At 40.7% G+C, this 23485-nt stretch overlaps 1 protein-coding gene across 1 annotated transcript; it reads left to right on the top strand.

The window, feature by feature from the left end:
* Positions 1-20: 20 nt before the first annotated feature.
* Positions 21-23094, top strand: TMEM273 (transmembrane protein 273). The gene is made up of 6 exons (XM_080401814.1): positions 21-177; positions 4449-4499; positions 5335-5445; positions 7690-7714; positions 19978-20004; positions 20811-23094. Exons 1-6 carry the CDS (start codon positions 123-125, stop codon positions 20854-20856), a joined length of 315 nt encoding a protein of 104 aa, XP_080257940.1. The 5' UTR covers positions 21-122; the 3' UTR covers positions 20857-23094.
* Positions 23095-23485: the final 391 nt, after the last annotated feature.

Genomic DNA, 23485 nt, shown 5'->3' with positions numbered 1-23485 from the left:
ATATGACTGTAGTTTCCCAAAATGGTCATGTGATCTGATCTAGCTTTTTTTTTCAAAAGACACTGCGGAAGAGCTAAAATCATAAAATTTGGGTGAAACCATTCTGTTGTGAAAACTTCACAATGACCTTACTAACAAGCTGGATATCAGTTTTAGTGGCATTTCTTCTTCTCCTACGTAAGTGATTTATCATATTTCTTTTCCATCCTTTTTGAGAGCTTTTTTTCCCTGAGCTTAGTGGGGTTATTTACTTCCTAGACTAATTGTATGTATACTGTTTAAAGTCTTGTTTAGAACTCTGTTCCTTGGAGAAAGAACATTTGTTGAGACAGTGGAGTATTTTGCTGAGTTTTTTAGCCAACATTTCCTAGACTTAACTGCTAAGGGGTCAGCTGTGTGCAGATCTGTTTGCATCTTTGCAACCGAGATGGCAGAGCCACTGAACATCCTGTTTGGCATTGTATAGAAAACAGTATTTCAGTAGAGTATAAAGGAAAATGTTGATTTGTGTGCATGCTATCTATAAGCCACTTTTGGTTGCTGTGACTCTCGCTTATAGAATTTTGATGCTCCTGACTCATGCTGCTTCTAATGCTTCTTGCCAGCCCAAAGCAGGGCTTTCTCACAGCTTGCCTCTTCATGGTTACTCACCTCCAGTTTCCGCAGGGAAGGAGTGGGGGTCATGAATAGGAAGCGTCATCAGGGGTCATACTAACATTGGGACTGCTGTGGACTAATGGGGAAGATGGAGCTGTCATCAAGTTTACATGGGTTACTGTGGTCTCTGAGACCTTAGGTAAGGGGTCAGGCACCCTCTGATGGCAAAAGCCTCATCTTTACCTAATCAACACCTCCCATGCTATCCTACTTCACTCAGAAATTCATAGAAAATAACGATCTACCCTTGGGGAATCCCACAAGGGCAGTTTGCCGCCCCTGAGGCACATAGACTAGCTCTTCCAGCTTGCACCCACTGGATATCCATTCCTGCCTCAGCTCCAGCAAGCAAAGCTATCCACAGATCTACAGCAGTGCTTTATCTTCTTGTAGTTCTCCTCAGGGTATGCATAGGATTCTGTCATTCCTGCTGTCCTTGTTGACCCTGAAAGCCCTCTACATCTTCCTATAGACACTTCCAAAAGTCCAGAAAAATGGAGACTCTCCACCACACAGAACATGGGTAACCAACTGTTCTTACAGGTGTGAAGTCAGCAATGACTGCTCCCTGGTTACTGACTAGCTATTGTTCAGCAATCAGATGGCACAAGTCCTGTTAATACAGTAGCATTCACTTAGATCAAAGAGATGCAGATCCAAGAGCAGCAAGACATGTTTTACAGCAAAAGGCACTTCACAATAGACAGAAGGAAAATGAGTTGACATGCCTCCAAGTGTCACACAGAAAGGTTCAGGCAACGGCAGATCTATAAGGCTTGGATGGAGGGGTGCCTAGCAAGGGCTAGAACTCAACACATTCCTGTCTCCATGTAAGAGTGACTCCTGCCCTAATCTATTACCCACAGAAGGATTTTTGCCTCTAATTTGAGGACAAAATGCAGTCTCATTTCTGGACTTTCTGCCAACAACAAGCACACAAAAATGTTCCTCCACCAGCTGGAGATGCAGCTGGCACTTCTCACCAGCCTCCTGGTGCTGCTGGACCCCAGGGGGCACATCTCTGTTATAGTCCCAATTGCATGCTACGCCTGAGCCAGGCACACAGGAGAGGTGAGAAAGTTCTGCCAGTTGCTTTGAGACCCTTTGAAAAATGATCCACGAGTCACTCGAGTATAGATATCAAATTCAGGTGAAAGGCGCTTCCACCCAGAGGCAAATATTGTCCAAGTCCAGAGGGTTTGTTCAAGATGTAGGAGCTAGTCTAAACCCCGTACACAGAGATAAGGGGCCAGAAAGCTAGCAGAAAGCCCTTTCTGTACTGGGAGGTTTATGTACATGATCAAAAGATCTAAATTGAAGGTGGGATACAGGTCAAAGAGCAACATGTATATATTTGATTTAGTCAATCCACTTCTTTCCACCTAAGAAGAAACTGAAACAAACAGAAGCCGGCTATCTTAACACAGTCCTCAAAAGCAAATGGTACTTAAGCAGCATCCAGTAAATGATATTAAACCTTAATTAAAACCATATTGAAAGTATGAATTGAAAATGTTCTCCCTAGTCTTGTGGGTTTTCAGAGATTTCCCTCCCTCCCTTTTAAAAAAGAAACTAATAATTTAATTTCAATATATTAAACTGACCTACATAAAATATTCCATGTAAAATATTATTTCTGCCATAAAACACATAATCTGTCACTGGTTTAATTCCATTAGAAAGCATACATTAAGTTCTATGTATTATGGTCTTTAGGATAATAAAAGTAATACAGTATCACTTTTATTATGTTTGAATTTAAAACATTCTTCATATGAGCACTAAGAATAATTAAGGGGATTGAAGAAAGGCACTTTTTTTTTTTTTAATTTATAATGAAATAAATCCACAGGCAGCAGCAAAGAGACTGGGTTTTAATCTGGAAAATCAGGAGCTATGCTTTTTACACCCACTGTGTAGTCTTAGAGTGTTGTGTTTGTTTGTTTTGGTTTTTTTTTTTAAATTCTTTTCTTTATAACTTTGTTCTTGGTCATTTAGTATAGCTGGCTTTTGTGGTCATACCTGCAATTGGATTCCACATCCCTTTGAACTCATCTCTGACTGTCATGGGGGTTTTGGATAGAAAACATTTCTGTTTGTATAAAATGTTTCCAGACATTTTAATTATGAAGAAAAGTTTGGCAAAAAAGGGCTTTGAGTTCAGAATTATAGTTCCCAAAACACATTTGCTTTAAAGATCAATATTTCTTTTTAAGTTTGTCTCCAGACTTTTGAAGTTTGGTTAGTAAACTATGAAAAATTTGGATTAGAAATGCGATTAAGACCAGGAAATAAAAATAAATCTGTTATGGATCACCCAATATATCAGATTTTTCTGAGATAGCTGCAGAAGCCCCAAGGCCCACCTTCAGCTCAAGAGACAGTTTCAGCAGTCTGAAAAGCAGACTGTAGGTGGATTTCTGTAAAGGTATGAAAATGGCTGGTTTTGGAGTGGGAAGACTATGCTTTAAATTTAAAAGCAATCTTATTTCTAGTATTCATTTTACTGGACAAGAAATGAAAGCACAGCCCCCAAAACTTCAAGAAGACAGGATTATTTCTCCACAAGTAGTGGAGGAGGGAGAGGCAAGCCTGGACTTACAATGATGGACACCACAGCAGTAAGAAAACTGGAAGCATTTAAGAATTTAAAATCCCCCTTAGAGTTTCAGATGACACTCCTTCACAATTCCTCACTGCAGTAGGGATTGCTTATAAAAAGGCAAAACAGCTATCTTCTCACCAGGTCCCGTACATACTGTCACCCAGGCAGTGGATTGCCAAAGAGCAATAGCTGTAGGAGAGGACTTCGTGTTCTGCCTGAAGCTTGTACAGGAGATAGAAATATCACAGCATGCTGTTTTAAAATGCAGGAGTCATGCCTGCCTTTAAAGTCTTCTCATGGTCCAGGCACCTTGTGCAGCTGCCCATCAGTTCCATCATTTGGAGCTACTTGAAAACTTTGGTGGAAATATCTTTGCATGTCCATCACCAAAAAAACCCACATTTGAAAGTACATTTGTAGCAATTTCTTACAATAAGCAAGCAACATTAAAACTAAACATGACTTTTCTTTTTCTTGACTTTTTTTTTGGGGGGGAAATTTTGAATCTGCTTCCTTCAAAAAGTGTGTGGGAATGAATTGTTTTCTTCAAAGCCACTCCATTCTGAGGGCCTGCACACTCTGAGCATCAGGCAGCACAGATCAGCAGTTCTATGAAGAAAGGAAGGGCCAGGGGGGTCTACTTTTGATGAACAGGGAACACAGCATGGGATCCTCTGTAAAGGTTACTTCCACACCATAACAGTTTCTTGCAAGAAGAAAAGACTCTCTTCTCTGCCAGCAATAAATCACATTTTGAAGACTGGAACTACAGGCAGGATTGGGACTCATGTTTTCTGGAGAGGTGTGCTGGGGTGTGCCACACTCTCTCTCATTAGCATGTCTTATTAGCTTTAGCAATCTTTTTGTAGATTTAGAGCAAATTGTCTTGCATGCAGCTCTCAGGCTTGCAGTGAGAAAACTCTGGAATGGAAACAGTGCTAAGATAATATAAAATTTTAAAATTGTATTTTCTATTCTGTCCAAAAACTGACACGTGGTGGCCACATTCCTGGGATGTCCTCATCTGACTTGACTGATAACACTTCACTACTCCAGGCAGCCTCAGATCCTTTCTTAAGCTTTACCAGGATCAACCATCCCCTTGGAAATAGCCAGATATGACATTCTCCTTGAATATAAAGCATTCTCCTTCATGTCCTAACAGGCTAAAATATTTCCATTTCAGATTTTTGGAGAGGCAAGGTTTATGCTTCTGGAAGCTCAGAGGAGGAAATAGGTGAGTTCATGGTGAGATTTTTGCTTCTAGACAGGAAGTTGGGGGCAGAGCAAACATAACAAAAACAAATGTTCTTAGAAGACTTTATGTACTTTTTATGTGCAGAAGATAATCATCCGATTGCATGTTTGTACTTTGCCTAGCACAGCAGAGTCCTACCATGTAACTGGGACTTTCAAATTACTTCTAGGTAAATATAATGAGCATAGGGGAGACAGCGCCTAGGATACAGATCCTGAACACAGGCATCCTCCTGCCTGACAGATGAAGGTGGACTCTTAGGTACACACAGCGATGCAAACCCACAATATCATTCATAGTTTACACTTAAAAATTCTGCTGCTTCATCCCAGCAAAGACTTACAGAGGCAAAATAGCTGGGCAGGGCAGGAGGCTCGGGAACTAGGAAGCAGAGATGAACCCTGTGTGTGTAGCTATGGGAAGCAGGGATAAGAATTTAGCAGGATACAGAGCGGCAAGGGAGGGCAGATGGGGAATTTCACTTTGGGGGGAGGGGGCAGAAGTAGAAGCCTAGCTCTAAAACTCAGCTGAGACCTGCACACACCAAAGGCTAAAGTTGTTCATTATCATAAAACAACACTGAGCCCCGTAGCCACAGCTTCACGTGGTCTCATGATGTGCAGGAGGTTGAAAGAGCAGACTCTTCTCAGCCACCTTGTTTGGTTCAGCCTTACCAGGCCCTTCTGAAGAATAAACATTATTTTTTTTTCCAGGGATCCATTTAAACTTTGGAGACTGTGTCACATCCAAAACACAAAGACTTTATTTATTACTTAATGGTGCATACTCACTGACTTGTTTTCTGTTTTTTCAGATCTCACATATGTTATTACAGGAGTTACTCTGGGAGCTCTTCTAGCAATTGGTTTTGTAGCAGTAATAATCTGCATGATCAAAAAACAAATGATTGACAATGTCTTTGAAGGTAAGAAAATATACTCCTGATTTTTCATCCAGAGATCTAGATCTCCTTGTACCTTGATACAGCAGATCTGAGCTTCAGTGTTAGGAATTATGTATGTACTACAGCTCTGGTTTTCCTTTGAAGCACTATTTTAGAAGTGTCTGAAGTGCTGGAGTCCCTAGAACTGCAGATTCACATTTCAGTATAACCAGGCCTGCTCTTTAGCTTTACAAGAGAAATATAATTCACTTCAGCATACTGCCTGGGAATCTTTTAGAATAATTGATTTTTAAAACAAAATTCTGTCTCTTCAATGTAAGTTAAAGAACCTGTTGAATCTGCAGGATGCGCAAGAAGCTTGCTCACACTACTCGTGCTAGCCAAAATTACTATTTATTTCACTGATCCTGGACTTTTGCTTCAAGTGTAACTGTCTGACTCTTAAGATATGCAGTTTCCATCAGGGTACATAGAATATATATATATTATATAATAAGTTATAATATATATATGTATTATATTATATTATAACTTTTCTACTGTGACTGGCTTTCAAGTTTCCACAGGAAAACATGTTTTTTGTCTGAAACAAGCAAAAGTTCTTTGATCTAACACCATAATTGTTGGTAGCAACGGATCCGTCTGGTTTTGGACCAGCAGTTTACAAACTATGGTTTTGGATTCAGATCCAAAAATCTTAAACTGCATAATGCCCATCATTTCAGTAGACAGAAGTCAGAGAAATAATTTGTCCCATGGGCCTTCCTAGAGGCAATGTTGGCTCATGGCCCTCCATCCTCTGTAGAGAGCTTCTCTTACTTGACAGGACTTCAAAGTGCTTCACAGAGCACTGCAGAACAAATGCTGGGATGATTTCTTCCACTGCTGAAATACAACTGGCATCTGTAGGATGAAGTAACAGCACACAGCAACACTCAACTGCAGTTATGAGCTAGAAATGAAAAGCACGGCACATAAAATAGCAACAGGTAGCAGCAAATGCTAAGTCCTAACAGGTTGACCAGAGCATCAAGCATCAGTATAAACTGGGGTTTTTTTTTTGCAAAAAAAGAGTCCTGGGACTTTGCTAAAGCAAATCTGCCACCTATGTTTTGCCTGCCAAGAGAAAGGCCTGCACTTTTAGTAGCACATGAAAATTTGGCCTGGAAGGAAACCATAGCAGATATGGAAGCAGTGAGGCAATCTCATGCAATGTGTGGGGAAATAATCCTTACTGAAAGGAGAGGGAGTATAATAAGAGAGACTGGGGACTGAAAGGATTGTTTTCTGTACAGCGTCTCCATGGTGAATTTCAAAAAGTCACCTTTGCAGCTCTTGTTGCAAGAAAAGTACCAGTTTTTGCATCCCACTTTTAAAAACAGAGGAATTCTGATAAACATAGCCAGTTTCCACCGTGAAAAATTAGTCAGACATTAACCAAGGAAAATGTAGTAAAAGAACTGTCAGGCTGCTACAGGACAAGACTAGGAGCTGCTTGTCCATCTGTTGTATCCAGAAATGTTGCTTCTGTAGCTAGATTTTTGCACTAGCCTTCACATGACAAATGAGAGGTAATTTTCCAGCATCTAGAACACTACTAAATCAGCAGTGCACCATGACACACCACTTCAACGGTAGGCACAGACTCTTGCTTTGTAAAGAGAAGAGCAGAGTGGGCTTAACTATTAAACTTGAATTGAAGTAGACTGAGCTCTCTGGGCCTAGTACTGCTATGGTGAGATCAGCCTACTAGTCACAAACCGATTCCACTGCATTTACAGTAAACGCTTGTCTTTTAAAGGATAATTTTGCAAACAGACTCCCCAGGTACCCCATGAGGGTACAAAGGACAGTGTAATGCCACCTCCTGAAAGACAAATGGCTGGTGCTTTCTTTTAGTGGCACTACATAGCAGGCCTCAAGGGAAACTGGTTCCACCACATCCTCGTCAAGCATCTGCCCTCAAACCAGTTTCTCATGACACCCTGGAGATATGCTACAATCAAACTCAAAATAGCCAAAATACTAGCAAAGATACAGCTATGAGAAAAATGACAGGAGATATTCCAGCTGGAAGAGTCAAGAAGGGCTTTAGAAAGGTTGCATAACACTACTCATATCAAACAGTTTTGCCTCAGAAAGGGTGGCTGGATCTTTACCAGCTGTATCTGTGTTCTCCTGGTTGCATCCACACAACCTCTGAGCAGGCCTATCACCACTCTGTTCCTGGTTCTAACTAACCACCTTTTCCTGTTCTCTTTTCAGAGTCAGATGGCAAAATGGATAGAAGGTAAGAGTCATTGCCCCATGCTTTTTTTGAGGTGGTGCGATACACAAACTGTAACGTTTAACTCCTCTCTCTCTTTATGCACGATGCTTTCCCACAACTGTGATTTGAATGATAGTACGTAACACACGTGCAAGTCTCTAGAGGACTGTGATACACAGTGTATCTACTGGATCTGCATTGATAAAGGAAATTCCTTATAACAAAGTTTTAACATTTCAGAAATGGGAAAGAAATCTCAACAGATTGAGATTCTTTTAGAAAAGAAAATCCTTCAAAGACTTTTGATAAACATTTCTTTTTTAGTTTGTACTATGTATTATAATAGCAAACTCATAAAAAATATTTAAGGGATGAAGGCAAAAGGCCTTGTTTTGAAAGTGCTGAAGCTGGATGTTTTTGACGTTGCTAGAACATTTCCACATTTTTTCTGAAACAAAGTTTTTACTGTATTGTCATATATTCACAAGCCCTTTAGTTTAAAAAAAAAAAAAAGGAAAAAAGAGGGGAAAAAAAGGAAAAAAGAAAAGGAAAAAGAAAAGGAAAAAAAGAAAAAGGAAAAAAATGTAAACCAGGGTAAATGGCTTTGTCAGAGATTTCCCAGTTACTGTGTCTGGATCTCAGTTCTGAGAACTCCCTTCACTCCAGACTCTTTCAGGTCAAGTTCACGCAGTGATCATTCCTGCTGGAAGAGATACATTTTTGCCCTTCACCTTCCTCCTCCTTAGCCAGAAACAGTAAGAACATTCTAGGTTTTGATCACCTTATGGGTTCACATACAGAAGAGGCAATGGACAGTCCTCATCTCCCCCAAGGACAGGCAGTAACAAGGGTAAGGGACTCTGGACTGCAAGTTTTCTATTGGCCTATGGTAATCTACATATGTAGACACTTCTTTTGTGTCCATTTGAGACATTTTGTAAGTGACTAAACCCCCCCAAACATTAATCAATCAGCATTCTCATGAACTGAAGGCAACAGCTGTACTTAATGACCTAAGAAATAGCTTTTGGCCTCTTAGAGAGCTGGATAGAACGATGTCCCCATCACAGTTGTTCCCCATAAAGAGAGCACAGCATATATAAACACTCAGTTGAAGATAAAAGCAAGGGCACCCCTTGCAGCAAGTACTTCAGTGTTTTGCCTGTCCAACAGAGAAGGGCCCCAGCTGTAAACATCTGTTGTTTTCCCCAGGGGACACTTCCTCAACCTAAGACAGCTAACTGTCACAGTGTTTCCTTTCTAGTAACACATTCTCTTACAAGACACTGACAATTTCTGTGTACTAACCTAAAACAGATTAGGGCTATTATATAGCCAGAAGAAAAAACACAGAATACCTAGTAAACTTTCTGGTGGATTAAGGACAGTATAGAGAGAGCAATGAATTGGAAGGGTGTGAGAAAGAGCTAAGCTGAAACAGAAAAGCCAGAAACCGGAGTCAAAAGAAAAGGGAATAAAGGGAGGAAAGGGACAAAGACAAGAAAAGACACAGAAGGCAGCAGATTTACTGCCTGGATGAAATGCAGATGGTAAGATCTGCTCCAATTTGGACTTTTCTACCTCCCCTTGGTGTTTATTATGTGTGATATTTTCCTTCAGAGACAATTTGAACATCTATGATACCATCCTCTGATCTTTCTAGGGGAAGTGACTGACTTTGTCATGGCAGCAAGATTTAACATCTTTAATGATGACCTTGCATTAACCTCTTTGATGATTCCTTGTCCCAGTCTACAGGCATTTGCTAAAAGGTGAAGTTTCCAGTTTCATGCCAAAATGCTGGTCTTAAGGCTGGAAACATGACACGATACACAGACTCTTTGCCTTAGAGCCACTGACCCTGACCAGTGAGAGAAGCTGTAGTTATACAATGTTTGGGGGCAAAGCTACATATAGTAAAGATGACTTTTTTTGATTAAGTATAAAACAACTAGAAATCCACCATTGCTTCTTGATCAGTTGTACTTTTCAATCCTACTGTGGCAGTGAATAATTTACCAACAAATCTTTGTTCTCATTCATTTCAGGACATCTGCATATTACTCCTTGGTGGGTCATTAAGGGATTCTATAATGCAGATGTTAATCTGAGGAAACAGTATACCTTCTACTGGGTTTAGGGAAACCTCTGATAGTAAAAATACTACCAGATCCATAGCTAACATTTAAAGATGCTCCTATAAACTAATCTTTAGTAGGATTGGTGAAATACAGATATCCTCAAGACAGCATTGATTTTTAGCCAGGAAGTGTATATGGTGCTTTTTTATAAACAAAGTTATACTTGCACATCTCAGCTGTTGCAGAACTATCTTAGCTGGTTTTGCACCATCATTCTGCAGCCCAAGTAATCTACTCACAGAAAATCAAAAGGAAATACAGCATACAGGATTCAATATACTGTTTTATCTTTCCTCTTAACCTTCTTCAGGGTAGGGCCGTTCCAGACAGTAGAGTTTGTGTTGACATGCTAAACCGGCCCATATGTAAGGGGAATATCTTAGAGGTTGGAATTGGACCTTTATAGCACAAGTAATACCTGAAGAATGTGGCAGCTTTCCATAGGACTCTCACCTATGTTGTCATCTCTTTGTTGTAGGACCAAACTTGACCCAAAGAATGGGGTCATATGCCATGCTTTGGATTCCAACATTCTTCATCTAACTGGTCAAGGTTGTGTATCTCTGAAAGGAAATGTATGGAAGGTAGCTGTTCTTAACAACAGCCACCAAAAAAATCCCCCAAACTCCACAAATACAAAGCCACAGCAGTCACCTGTTTTCATTTCCTGAAAGGAGCATTGCAATATTACTCATGCTGAGTACTTGCACTGTAAGTGCTACAGCATTATAAATAACAAGGAGATTCCTCAAGAAAATCCAAGCTGTATGTTCATTTTTATCTGATCTATTTTTCCCCATAGGTCATAGGGATAATTTCCCATTTATTCAGGCCACCAGAGAGACATGTGGTAATTAGGTCTAAACTGATTTTAGCTACTTGCTTCAGTTCCCTGGGGATTCTAATTCATGGCATTTTTAGGCCAGTGGCTAGTCCTGGAAAACCCTTCGATAAAGCAAAGTCCATCATCTGAAATTACCTGGTTCTGGATTTACTCCAATCAATCATACAGACATCCTGAATCCCTCAGGGATGCAGGCAACCTGAAACACTCAGGGATAATCAAGATACCACCCCTTTAGGGTCAGAGAGGAGAACAAGCATACCTTCTGCAGACAACTTCATTTTCTGCTTTACCAGTGATTATTATTAGTGTTTGTTCAGGAAAAAACCTTAATCCAACTGATAGAGCACTCACCAAATGCACCTTCAGCCAAATTTTGTTTTAAATTTTACATACTTATTCCCACAAATGCCTCAAGCCACTCATTTCTCTCCCCAGCTGGGATACACTCTGAGTGGCTGTTTCCCAGTACAGTACCATCATAGTTGGAGTTGCTCAGTCTCATAATAGTTGAAGGTCTTGATGCAGTTAATCTTTTATGCTAGAACCCTGATGAGCTGGTACTTAACCTAACCAACACATTGCAAGAACTGGTTTCCACTAAAATCAGAAGTATTCTGATGTGTCTTCTCCTTGATACTTTCCCAAATACTTAAAACAGAAGTGTTTCTACACTCACATGACACTGACAGTTCATTATGAAATAATTAACAGGATTTACAACTTTTTAGTCACGTATATAACATTAAGATTTAAACAATCAATTCATAATGGGATGCCCTTAAAGTCAATGGGATATTTACTAACACTTGAGATGAGAAAGGCTTGAGGCAAGCTTCTGTCAGCTAACAAAACAGTAATTTAGATGTCAACTGACAATTATTTAATGTCCTCTTTTTTAATTAATAGCTCATGTCAGTTACAAATGCCATCTTGGTGTAAGCTTGGTAAATTATAATGCCTAAAAATTTCATGCAAGTTTAATGTATTAATAAAAATGTCTGGGCACGTTTAATGTTAGCAATATTTTGAGTTAACTACAGTGCATGGCAGCCAGATTTATTTTGACAGAAGGAGACAAAGAAAAAGACATACAGAGACGAGGAGAAGGGTGGAGAGACAGAAAATGTTTACTAAAAAGGAAAAGATAGGCATTTTAAACTTGCTGCAATAGCAAAAAGCAATCTGTTGCCCAAAGACGTCCTAGGAAACAGCACACACCAAAATTCCCCACGTCACTCACTGGGTTCTACATGCCCCAGTGTAAATCACTTAGTAGGAGATCAGGTTTTAAATGCAATACAGAAGTCATTCTGATGTTTGACGGAGGAGAGGAGGAGCTTGGGAGCTGCATCGACCAAGTGGCCAAGCGCACCAGTGATTTTGTTTTGCTACTCAAAGCAACATCTAGATGCTCTCTTGTATTTTCCTACTTGGTTACTTCTAAGAGGGACTGACTTCTCTTTCTTTTTCTAGACTATGCTTGGGAGACACAAGGTACTCTTGAAAATCAGAGCATTCTTTAGGTGAATGGAGGAGGGCCTGGAATGTTATCACACCTTGAAAGCATCCAGTCTCCTCATTGTCTAACTCTAAAAACAGTGCCATGAATTACATAGGAGGTGAAATCATCCACTTGGAAAATATAAACTTCAGAGATCAATGGCATGGCAAAGACTAGGTTTGGGCAATCATACTCAAGTTTGAATGCTGAGCTGCAGTTTCTTCCAACTAGCAGAACTGTCTCAGCCCAAGCATTTGAGCCAGGAACATTTTTCCTAGCATTTTGTCATGTTCAGGTCTGTAGCCAGCTGCACTGACAGGTAGAGATAGTGAACAGGATCTGATCTAACAATTTTGTTTCCTTCAAAGAGATTTAAAGTCAGATAGAATGATGTCTCCTGTTTTGGAAAGCAGAGCAGTTCTTTCTAATCTAAATAGTCCAAAATGGTCTGCAATGCTGTGAATTGCAGAATGCATCGTTTACCTAGCAGGAAGCCATTTGAATAGACATGAGTCATATCACTCATACTATCAGCTGCAAATGAGAGACACAACCTATCTAACCACCAGAGTATGAGCTCACAAATAAACTTAACCAGAGACCTAGTTTTGACGCCCGGGTACTTGAGGAAGTTACAAGTGAAAGTCCTTTGGAAAATGGGCCTGAAATTTACAAATCAAAATCTATAGGTAAATACACATTGAAAGAAAAGAAACTTTGGCCTTGTCTGAACACGTCACTGGAAGAGTGGTGCACAGAGAAAAAGGATCAAGATCTAGAACACAGCTTGCGCAGGACACTGGGCATTGAAATGCATTGCAGCAACTTGGATACTGCATCAGCTATTCACATGTAACACTATACATTCAGCCTGCAGCCAGGGAGCAATACTGTCTCAGCCACTCTACTGTCCATTGAAATCATATCTGCTTAAGATGCAAGCACATACTGATGCTCTACTAGAAGCAAGTTCAGTGGCAAAAGCACTTGAAACAGCATGATGCCAAAAGTAAATCTATGAAGGAATTCTCTTTATACAGTTCCTAATCAGAAAAATTGAGATGTCTTCTCCATGGAAGATTTTTATACAGAGAGAGCAGGAAACAGTGAGTGGTATTGGTTATTTCAAGCCATGCTACAGCAATTTTTTGTGAATTTTAATTACTTTTGAATGAAGTAATTTCCTCCTGTGGAAACATGTCACTTAGGGACAGATGCTTTCTTTGCACTGACCTGACTTTAAGAGGACATTTTTCCCAGCAGTAAGGTGTCTCACTTTTCAGCCTGCAGATACCTATCAGCATACAGAATGAGGCTAGTTCACTCTCCACATTTCATTCAAGCTGTGGCTTTCCTGCTAAGACCTCCATTAAAAAATTAACCTAGGATTTGTTTGGACACCTTTGCATGGGGAGATTAAATCAATGACTCATTACACAAAATATGCAACCTGGACTGTCTATCACTACAAAGTACTAACAAACATTGTCCACTGCAGATAGATATGAAGAAGCATACATGTTCCTAGGTGTAAATCTGTGTCTGTCATATTCCCCCAGGAGTTGGGCACTATAGCATCCCATCATTTACCTACAAGATTACAGTTTCCACCTTCCAAGTTTCCTATTGATTAAACATGCTCCCTCAGTTGCTTCCAGCTGTCTTTTATCTTTCTGATTCACCTCTTCAAACACATGAGATGGAAGCAAGAAATACAGGTGTAGGAAAATAATTTGTTAAGCATGGTCACTGGTATTTTGAGGAAAGCATTGGAGTGTTACCAATCAAACAGTTTGAAAAGGTGACTTGGCCTAGCCTTTCAAAGTGAGTACCAGCTGCTTGGTCTCTTCCCAGCCTGGCCTTCAAACATGTAACAATGAAGAATCCTAATTTTAAATAAGTATTTTCTACTTTAAATGTAATATATGACTGCCTACCATTGTCTCTAACTCAAATTGCAAACTCAACTCACTAGCTTTGCAAAAAAAAAACCCCCAAACAAACCCCCAAAACAGTGACTTATGAAATGGAAGAGTTATCAGGAGCCTTTCAAAATCATTGGCACTTGATGGGTCTTTCATGGGCAGTCCTTCCTGAGGTGTCCTGTATTTCTGCATTAGCACAACAGTGCCTGGAACAGACCAAATCATCCAAGATACTTCACAACAGCTAACATAAACCCCCAAAACTTCAGCTGTCAGAAACTAGATCTGCCAGAAAGACACCTGGCAGAAGGCAGCTCACACTGCAGCATGGATGGGCCTCCCTGCCACAACAATCAGTTCATATAGTCCTACAAAAACACTCTTCAGTGTACCTGCTCCAGCCCACCAGTTACCTCCTTTTCCCCACTCAGCTCAGCTTTGCCCTTGTAGTGTACAGCCATGGCATTCTTCCCAAAAACATTGCCTGGTCTGGAAAGAGTAAGATTCAGCACAGGGACATGGGAAAGCAGAAAAGGAAAAGCACTGGAGAACATACTGAAAAGCTTAAAACCCTATCCATTTGTCACCTGCCTATGACCATCACTGTAGCTGATGGAGATGGCAAAGCTCTGTTGCCTCTTAGTCCATCTATTCTCCCATCTCCATACTGGCTATCTTTCCCGCTGCCCAGTGGGTTTTCTTCAGCCCTTGCCTCTAGCCTGCAGGTATCTGTTTCTGCCCATGTAGAGGACTAGAAATTGTGGTGCTTCACAATACAAAGTATGCCACAGCACCCCCCCATACTTGCAGACCATAGCCCTTAGACAGACTGACCATCCCTGTCCTTGTTTTGGGCTGAGCGCACCCTTTGGCCTCAGGTCTTCATCTTCCGCAGTTCAATTCCCATGTGCTCCAAGTATCTTCTGGACTTGCGGTGGAAGCAAAACCAAGTTTCAGTGCTCCAGCTCCTCCTTACAGGAGCTGTAACCAGTTCCAAGTACCCTTCTCGTGCATGGTCATAAAGCATCTTGCAACAACAGAAGTGAGGCATGAAGGAGAAGAAATTAGTTGTACCCTATATGTACCCTTGTTCTCTCCAAATCCCCGATAATCCAGACAATTTCCTGGATTTCTTCAGTAATCTTCAACTTCCTTAGAGCCACTGGATTGCCTGCATCTGTCGTTGTTCTCCTAAAACAAGCCCTTTTTTCTTCTCCCGGGAAAATTCCTTTTAAACTGGTAGTATCATCTTCTTGGACCTGGAGAAAATCAGTTATGTAGATTCCACAGAATCTTTGACACCTCCAGGGTCAAAGACTTGAATATTTTTTCTTACAACATCCCTCAGCTATATCCTAAACTGTTTTAACTGTTTTTTCACTTGCCAATTTCCACACTGCTTCCCCACCCCCCCACCCTCCCCGCAAGCAGCCCTTCACAAGGTCTTTGATTCTGACAACTAATATATTCTACAAACAAATCAGTCATCAGGTCAACATAAAGTTTTTATAACTTGTTAGAGGTTTACAAATAAGGAAAAACAGAGCCAGCAAGACACTTGAGCCTCCAAGATCTAAATAAACCTTGCAAAATCAACTAAAAATGATTCCTTTGTGGTCTGCTTTGACTGCAGAGCCTCCCTTCACATTGACACTATGGCCAAATATCAGTAATGAACTGGGAAAGGAAGACAACTTGGAGGGCTACAGTCATTTTAGGGGTGAAGTGCATTTGCACTTCACTAAGGAGCAGATACCACAACCACAAGATGAGTCTGGCCCTGCTGATACATCAGAGCAGGCCCAATTACTGGCTCAACACTGTAGGGTTTAGTGGGTGACTGATAGACAAAAGGCTGTATTCACTGGTTTAGGTTTTCTCAGTATGCATCCTGGGAACGGAGTTTAATGAAAAATACTTAAAAGCTACACAAATGTCATAATAATGCATGCTATTGCAAATAAACAGAAGTATAAACAGAAATATGAACAGAGATGGCCTAAACAACCCTGTGTATGTTTGTGTAAATGTTAAAAAAATGAGCTCAGCAGAAATGGCTTTCTTAAGTCCTTGCACATATACATTTGCAGAAACAAAATGTAAATATCTATTCTGTGTTGAGGCAATGGTCACTGGTGATTAAAGCAATAAACTGGCTTTTCTACCTGGTTCTGTCACTATCCTGTCTAGTTGAATTTGTTCTTCTGAACAACCTTGGACAAGTTACTTTGGCTCAGGTTACCCTTTCCATAAAATGAAATTAATCTTTATAACACACATTTCAAAACCAAGGACACTAAGCTTTGCACTGTGCTGGAGACACCAAGCTTTAAAAAGCAGTACTAAGACACTCTGTAGGCACTTTCAGGCTCTCATTTCCTCTTAGCCCCATTCCTGAATGGAGGGAATGCTTTATACACAGACACATAAGGACAGAGAGACAGGTTTTTTATATATCTATATATATGCATATGTATAGCCCAGACAGTTAGGGTGAGATTAATTCATTAAACCTGTTTCCAGGATACAGCATACTTCACTGATGCCAGCTACCAGCCTGACAGGCAGAACCACACTTCTGGCTATTTTTTCCTCCTCCCTGGCCACCCTCCACATTCCGTGGGAGAGCGAGCATCTGGCCCAGGATGCCTGTGCTCCTTTCAGATCTGGGGGCTGCATTTGTGGTTGACCTTTTCACAGCTGCCAAGCAGGGAGGAATCCTTACTCCTTCCTACCCCTCTGCACAACTGTTTGAGGGTAGTCTTGAATAGCTCTAAATCATTTGATTGTAAGAGTCAGTGCCAAACCTGCTGAGTCAGGAGAATGCTTTCCTGGTAATATTCACACACCTGTCAGGGGCAATTCCTTCCACAGCCATCGTGGTCTCTGCTGGCAAACTTGCTGGTGTCATTGATTTTAGCAATAAATGAGTAACTCTACCTTCACATGGAGCTACTATGAATCTAGGTAAAAAAATAATCAGAAATGTTTCTGGAAGAGTACCCTCTTCACTCCTGTCAACAGATGGTCCAGGGTAACTCAAATATTAGATGCTACTAAGCAGAGAGCCTCCTGCTCCCAGGCACCACCCGTCTACCATCCAGACCAAGTAGCTTTATATTGACTAGGGCTTGTCAGAGAGGTGACAACAAGGGATTAGCTAGGAATGAAAGCTGAAATCATAGCTAAAGGACAGCTTAAAAACAAAACAAACACAAGGCCCTCTGATGCAAGAGACTCAGAGTGCCACAGGTCTTGGCCAGAAAAGAACAACATTAAATCAAAGCTCCTGCATGTTCAAGCTCACAGAATTTCCTCTATCCCACTGAATTTCTGGGCTAGCTCACAGTAAACGTATGAAAAAGGAATCACTAATTTCAGATGGACTCCTAGGAGCCTTTTTTCACTGACTTCTCAGAAAATAAGATTATTTATAGATAATTTTTTAAGATCAGGTATATTAGTCTGTCAGATCATTTTTGTTTCAGTTCCCTGACCCCTTAAACTTGGAGAGTTCTGCCCTGAAAGACCTGTACTAGGTGTCAGCAAAGCTGAGTTCGGTTTTCTTCTGGTTGTCTCTTACAGCCACCCACACCCATATTCCATGTGCACTTTACAGCTTGGCATCAGAGAGCAAATAGCAAGCTGAGAGAAGTGAGCAAGTATTACACAAAGTGATGCTGACTTCTGCATTGTACACTGCAAATGTTTGGGGATCCATGGATTATTTCTCATGGGTTCACAGAAGTTTATGGGCTTAAAGGCTTTCCATATGGGTGTAAATTCAGCTTAAAGACACTTCACAGAGGCCCACATCTTCAACGGAAAATCTGTATGGACTTGTAAATGAAAAGAAGACAGAAAATCACGGTCTGAAAATTAACTAGGTTATTTTGTGTGTGTGTGTTAAAAACAACACCGGTCCCAATCCCAAATCTGATTTACTACATAGACATTGAAATGCTTTGGCTGGCACAGGAGAAGTAGAGGAGGGAGCTGGGAGCTGGAGACAAGAGATGAAGAACAACTACCCCTTTAGGTGGGTATGCTGTTTTTAAAGTGTTTGTGAACTGGTTCCTTTAAGTGAGCTTCCATGATTCCCTGGAGGAGAGCAAAGTGTGGGACCAATGGAGCTTCACATCTCTAGGGACAGTCCTACTCCATTTCCCCCCTCCATCTCAGCACAGCCGCATGTTCTGGTCAGGCAGTCACATATCTCCACAGCCTCAGGGAACCCAGCCCTTCCAAAAATCTATGTGGTATAACATAACAATCATTTTCAGAGAGATCAAGCTGTTCAAGGACATCTGGCACAAGTGAAGTAGTAAAATATTACAGCTGAGGTGCTGGGGAAGGCTGGACCACCCTTTCCTGCAGCAACTGGCATTGTCAGTGGGAAGGCCACCTGAGAGCATCAGCAAGAAAGCCACTCTTTTTAGGTGACTTACTGATTATGTTAGGCTACATGGAGAAGAGCACTGACCTCCCAGCCCGTCTCTTCTTTTCTCTTTTTTCATGCCGAGAATTGAGTTACTTAGGATTAGGCCACAGAGAGGTAATCACATAGGAAAGGTGCTGAAAGACAATGCCCTTCCCAGCATTTCCCTGCCATCTTCTCTGATACAGGCAGGCAAAAGGGATCAGGTGAGCATCCCTGAACCTAGTTAGCTCAAATCACTTTGCACTGGCCTTGTTCTCCATTAATCTGTCATCACAGTCAGAAGAATTGGGGAGAATTGGGATTTTTTTTGTAAATGGCTACAGTTCCAGACAGGAAGAAACTTGTGTAACTTGTTTCTTAAATCTTTGTTATTTTGTGTGAAGAAATTTTGACAAGTTCCTAAGCATAGCCCATATCAGGTCCCCTGATTATGTTTTGAAATGCCTCTCCTTTCTGGGAAAGAGCTGCCACATACTGTTTGGAACAAGCTGAAAAACATTACTGCATAGCTGTGACATCCTGAGCAAGACTAGAGCTGTGTCACTAAAAGAAATACCTTGTGTCTGCAAAGTGCCAGACCAATGCAGGCAAATGAGTGCTGAGACAACCCCCAGGTACCTCCAGTGTGGTCACCAGCCTGCAGGCAAGCAGGCTAGCATTGGTGACCTTCCATTTCAGCAGGCGCTTTCTCTGGATGCCCTGGAAGCTCCCCAAGGGCTGGGCAAAGCAGGTAGTATGGGAACTCAGCTGTGAACGCGCTGCAGGACAGTTAAGGTATTGCCACTTCATAGAGCTATGCTGACTCACCCCAGCCCCAAACTGGAGAAAGAAATAAGAAAGGAACTAGAGCAGAGCAGAAAAAATCCCTCAGATTCCAGCCTATATATGCCTCACCGTATGGTCTCCTGTGGGCTATATACCCAGTTCAAACCAGAAAGATGAGAATTAGGTCTTAACTCTTTCTTACACACACTAACAGTTAGTCCGGTGAATTTTACATGAACAGAAAATTTCAGCACAGCTTTCTAAAAGACACATGTAAAGAAATTTCTTTCTGAGAAGGAAAAAAAGACTGAGACAAATTACAAGAAGCACGTCCCTGTCTGCAAAATCTCCTATGAGTCCTTTCTTTAGCAAAGTCACCAGAAAATGGATAAGTAGTATTGAAGGAAAGGGACTACGATGAATATCATTTCCCAGTGGAGTCATGAGACCTAATATAAACGAGCCGAGGGCTGCAAGGCGAGACCTTATTTCCAAGCACAGACACTAGATGGAGTAAAACTGAATGCAAGATTAAGTGCAGTGAAGAAAAGAGAAAGAAAGTTACTGCATTTTCCCAGCTCCTAATGTGTTGCTTCTTTGAATGCTCTTCTTTGATTACTGCTCTGAAAGTCACAGTTAATATCTCACTCTCTATACTTTGCAGGTCAAACATGGGATCAAGCCAGAACAGGTACTGTTCTCTGGGGGAAGGGGGAGTCTGGTGGAGCAGGGAGGTGGAGTGGCAGCGCTAGGCAGACACATAGAAATTGTAAAGGCACATCCACCTAGGGAAAAAGGAAAGGTTGCAATAAAAGCTTGTGGGGGTTAACCTGAGTTCCTACTGACAGCCCAGATCTGCCAGACACTCTGCATGGCCTAAAACAAATTATTCAGCTGCCTTGTCCTCCAGCTTCCCAGCTGTACACCTGGAATAGCCTAACATAAGACCCAGGCATACTGCAAGGCTGTGTGCTCTAGGCAGCTGCCCCCATGTTAGCAGGTACTCCAAGTAGTAAGGTCTTGGAGAGATGCAGCCTCAATACAGATCCAGGAGCTGCTCAGCTTCTCCCCACTCATGTGGCAAGGCAATACTGGAAAGCAGCCTAAAAGGCGATAATCCGAACTCTGCAAGATGGGGAGCAGTTCTCATAGTAGGATACTGTCCTAACATGCATTGCTTGCTGTGAGCAGGTTCCTACCTGATAGTGAAGAGGGCATCTGGAAGTCACCATAACAGCCAGAATCGTCCATTTGTTTGGTTGATTCACTTAGGAAAAGCAGAAACCTCCAAATATACAAAGAAGCATCTAGGAAAAGAAAAAGCAAGCGGAGCTTCATGAAGTAATTCTAGCAACTCCATTAACAATTTTTCTAGAACTCCTGTAATTTTCATATGAGTATCTCCCAGCTCAGCTCTTACAATGATGCTATGGATCATCCCAGGTAAAACCAAAGCCAGAATGTTATTGCTAACTTGTGATTTTTCTTTCTTTTCAGGGATGACATCAACGTACTAGGAAAACAAAGCACAAATGATCAGTAATCCTTTTGCAATCAACAGTTACCTGGTCTGAGGAGTAACAGAACTCTTTTATGCACAGGCAGAAATCTCACCAATACCAATTCCTTTCTTTGTTCTTTAATTGAAAGACTGATTGATTGATTACAAGAAGAGCTTGTCGTGCATGCTAACTTCAGTCACCTGCACACAAAAAGCCTGCAATCCCCAAAAGCATGTATATGAAGGAAATGTAGGAGGAAAATAAAATAGATGAGCTGTGCTCATTAAAAGATCCTGTTTAGTTTGCAATAAGTATATAATTGATTTCTAAAATGAATTAAATACAAGGTAATCAAAAAGGTAGCAGTACACTTCAGCAGCAGAATTCAAGGTCGCACCCATTTTTCATGATACATATACAATGACTGAAGTAACTTGAAAAATCGTTCATTTGAGGTTAAAGCAAAAGAAGGCTTCTCAGATTTTTCAGGAAATATATGTTTTGTGTTAATAGGAAAACATTTTGTTCACACTAAAGTTATATCTTCTAGCTTTAGGACTGATGCCTTTTGTTTAACTGTAGGTGGTACTGCTCATTTCAGCCACTTTAAATTAATTGTGGTAATTTAAAATGAAAATTTCCTTTTTGAAATAATGTTTTCCATGAGGTTTTTTTAGAACACTGAAATGAAAACTCATTTTTAGTATACCAAATTTTTTTTTTCTGGACCTCTGAAACAAATATTTCATGCCAACAAGGTAATTTGACATTTTCAAAATTCACCCACCCCTATTTTTTTAGTATAAAACAATGCACTAAGTTCAATCAGAATGTGTGAATAATTTTAGTCTCCCAGCCCCTTCATTCTTGTTCAAGCCTTATATATTCTGTTGAATTTGATTTCATCAAATTTGCTATGCCTGGTTCCAATTACAAGCTTCTTACAGTGGGATTGACAAGAACAAAAAACGGAGCTGTGTCTCAGAACATTTAGAATGGTGTAAATAATTTTAAATGGTTTAAACCCAAGTTACTTTGTGAACCCATCCCAGCTATTACCAAAGCTTTGAGCCTGTGGCTTTGGTCTCAGTTCAGAAAATAATGCTATAGATTCTATTCCCGTTTTATTATAACAGATATTGTCATCACAAGGTGCAAGAAAAGCAGGAAGATTTTTGTATTTCAAGCCAGGCTTTCCTTTCAGCTTGTGAAGATAGGGCAGCAAATGTCAGGTGCGGGAGCTCTAGGAGCACTTGGCTAGCAGAAATGCCATACTGGGCATCCTTTGTGATTTCTACAGTTCCTCTCAGGAAACCCAGCAGGACTCAAAGGCTTGAAAGCCTCAGGTAGGTGGCATGCACAACGTTAAGTAATGTCACAATATTTCATGGGCATAGCTGTTATGTCATAGCAATAAAGGATGACTCCAAGCAGGATGTTACACTATTTTATTGCAGCTTACACATAATCACTATCCAGCTCCAAAGAACACAAACTGTAAAAGGACTGGATCTTCCTAAACTTTTAGCTCAGGCCAATGTCTATAGACATATGGATTTTTTAAATCTCTCATCTAACACACATTCCTGAAGTTAACTTTTAAACCTGTGTCTACTCTCAGTTATGCTGTGTGGCAGATCATAATAAAGTTCTTTCCAGTTCTTCACTACTGTGATATAACAGAAGTTATCCAACTTAAAAAAAAAAAAAAAAGAAAAAAAAAAAAGGTGGATGTTAGACTGAAGTCCAACCTGGAAATTCCGTGTATCATTAACAAATATTGCTCAAAAAATCATGGAAACTAGGGCCTCCCATCCAATAATCAACTTTCAGATTGGGAGGAGCTGCAGAACCCCACACATTAAAGGCAGAGCTGATGGGGTGAGTCAGGGACTTAGAGACAACATGTTGTCAGAGCATAAGAGCAGATATATCACAATTTTGTTTCTGTGATGAGTAGGTTACTGTACCGCTTGTAACTGAAAGGATTTGAATATGTTTTTGTTCTGACATTAGAAAAGCAGGTAATTTTCCAAATGTGCAAAGGAAACTGGATGGCAATTTTCCCACACATTTTGAACAACAAAATGTAAGGTTTATTTTTCAGAGAAAATTGATATATTGAAATAATTTCCCTGGATTCCTAGGTGTCTGTTACCCAGATCACTAACACTGCAGTTCATTAGCAACATTTGCTAACAGATAAGCTAAAGCAGCGATGTGATCCTTGTAAGTAATTGTGTGTGTGTGTACATGTGAATAAAGCATCTTGTAAGGTATCTGTTAATTGATTTGTTTCCTTTAGTACCGTTTTAATTAAGACTCAGAACAGAGGAGAGCATGTGGTCAGGGAGAGAAGCTATTACCCTCCCTTATTTGTGTGAACAAATCTTTCGCATCATTTCAGTACACTATGGGAAATGAAGATGAAAATAAACAAAAAATGATAAGTTAAAAGCAGCAGAGGAGAAAGCCCTGGAGAATTAAGGTTAGTGACCTTGATCAGGCAAATGTGCTGGGGTGGTGAACAAATTATAAGTTCCTGAAACCTTTTGGAGCATGCCTTGGCTCCCTGAGCTATGGGAAAAGGATGGGCAGCCCTGAGACACACAGATGGCAACAAGGGACCCCCAGAGCTGCTGCTTCTGCTGCCACTGAGAGCTGTGGACA

This window comes from Falco punctatus (genome assembly GCF_963210335.1).
Source record: "Falco punctatus genome assembly, chromosome: 9".
NCBI classification, from domain to species: domain Eukaryota; kingdom Metazoa; phylum Chordata; class Aves; order Falconiformes; family Falconidae; genus Falco; species Falco punctatus.
This window is presented reverse-complemented; position numbering and strand designations above follow the sequence as displayed.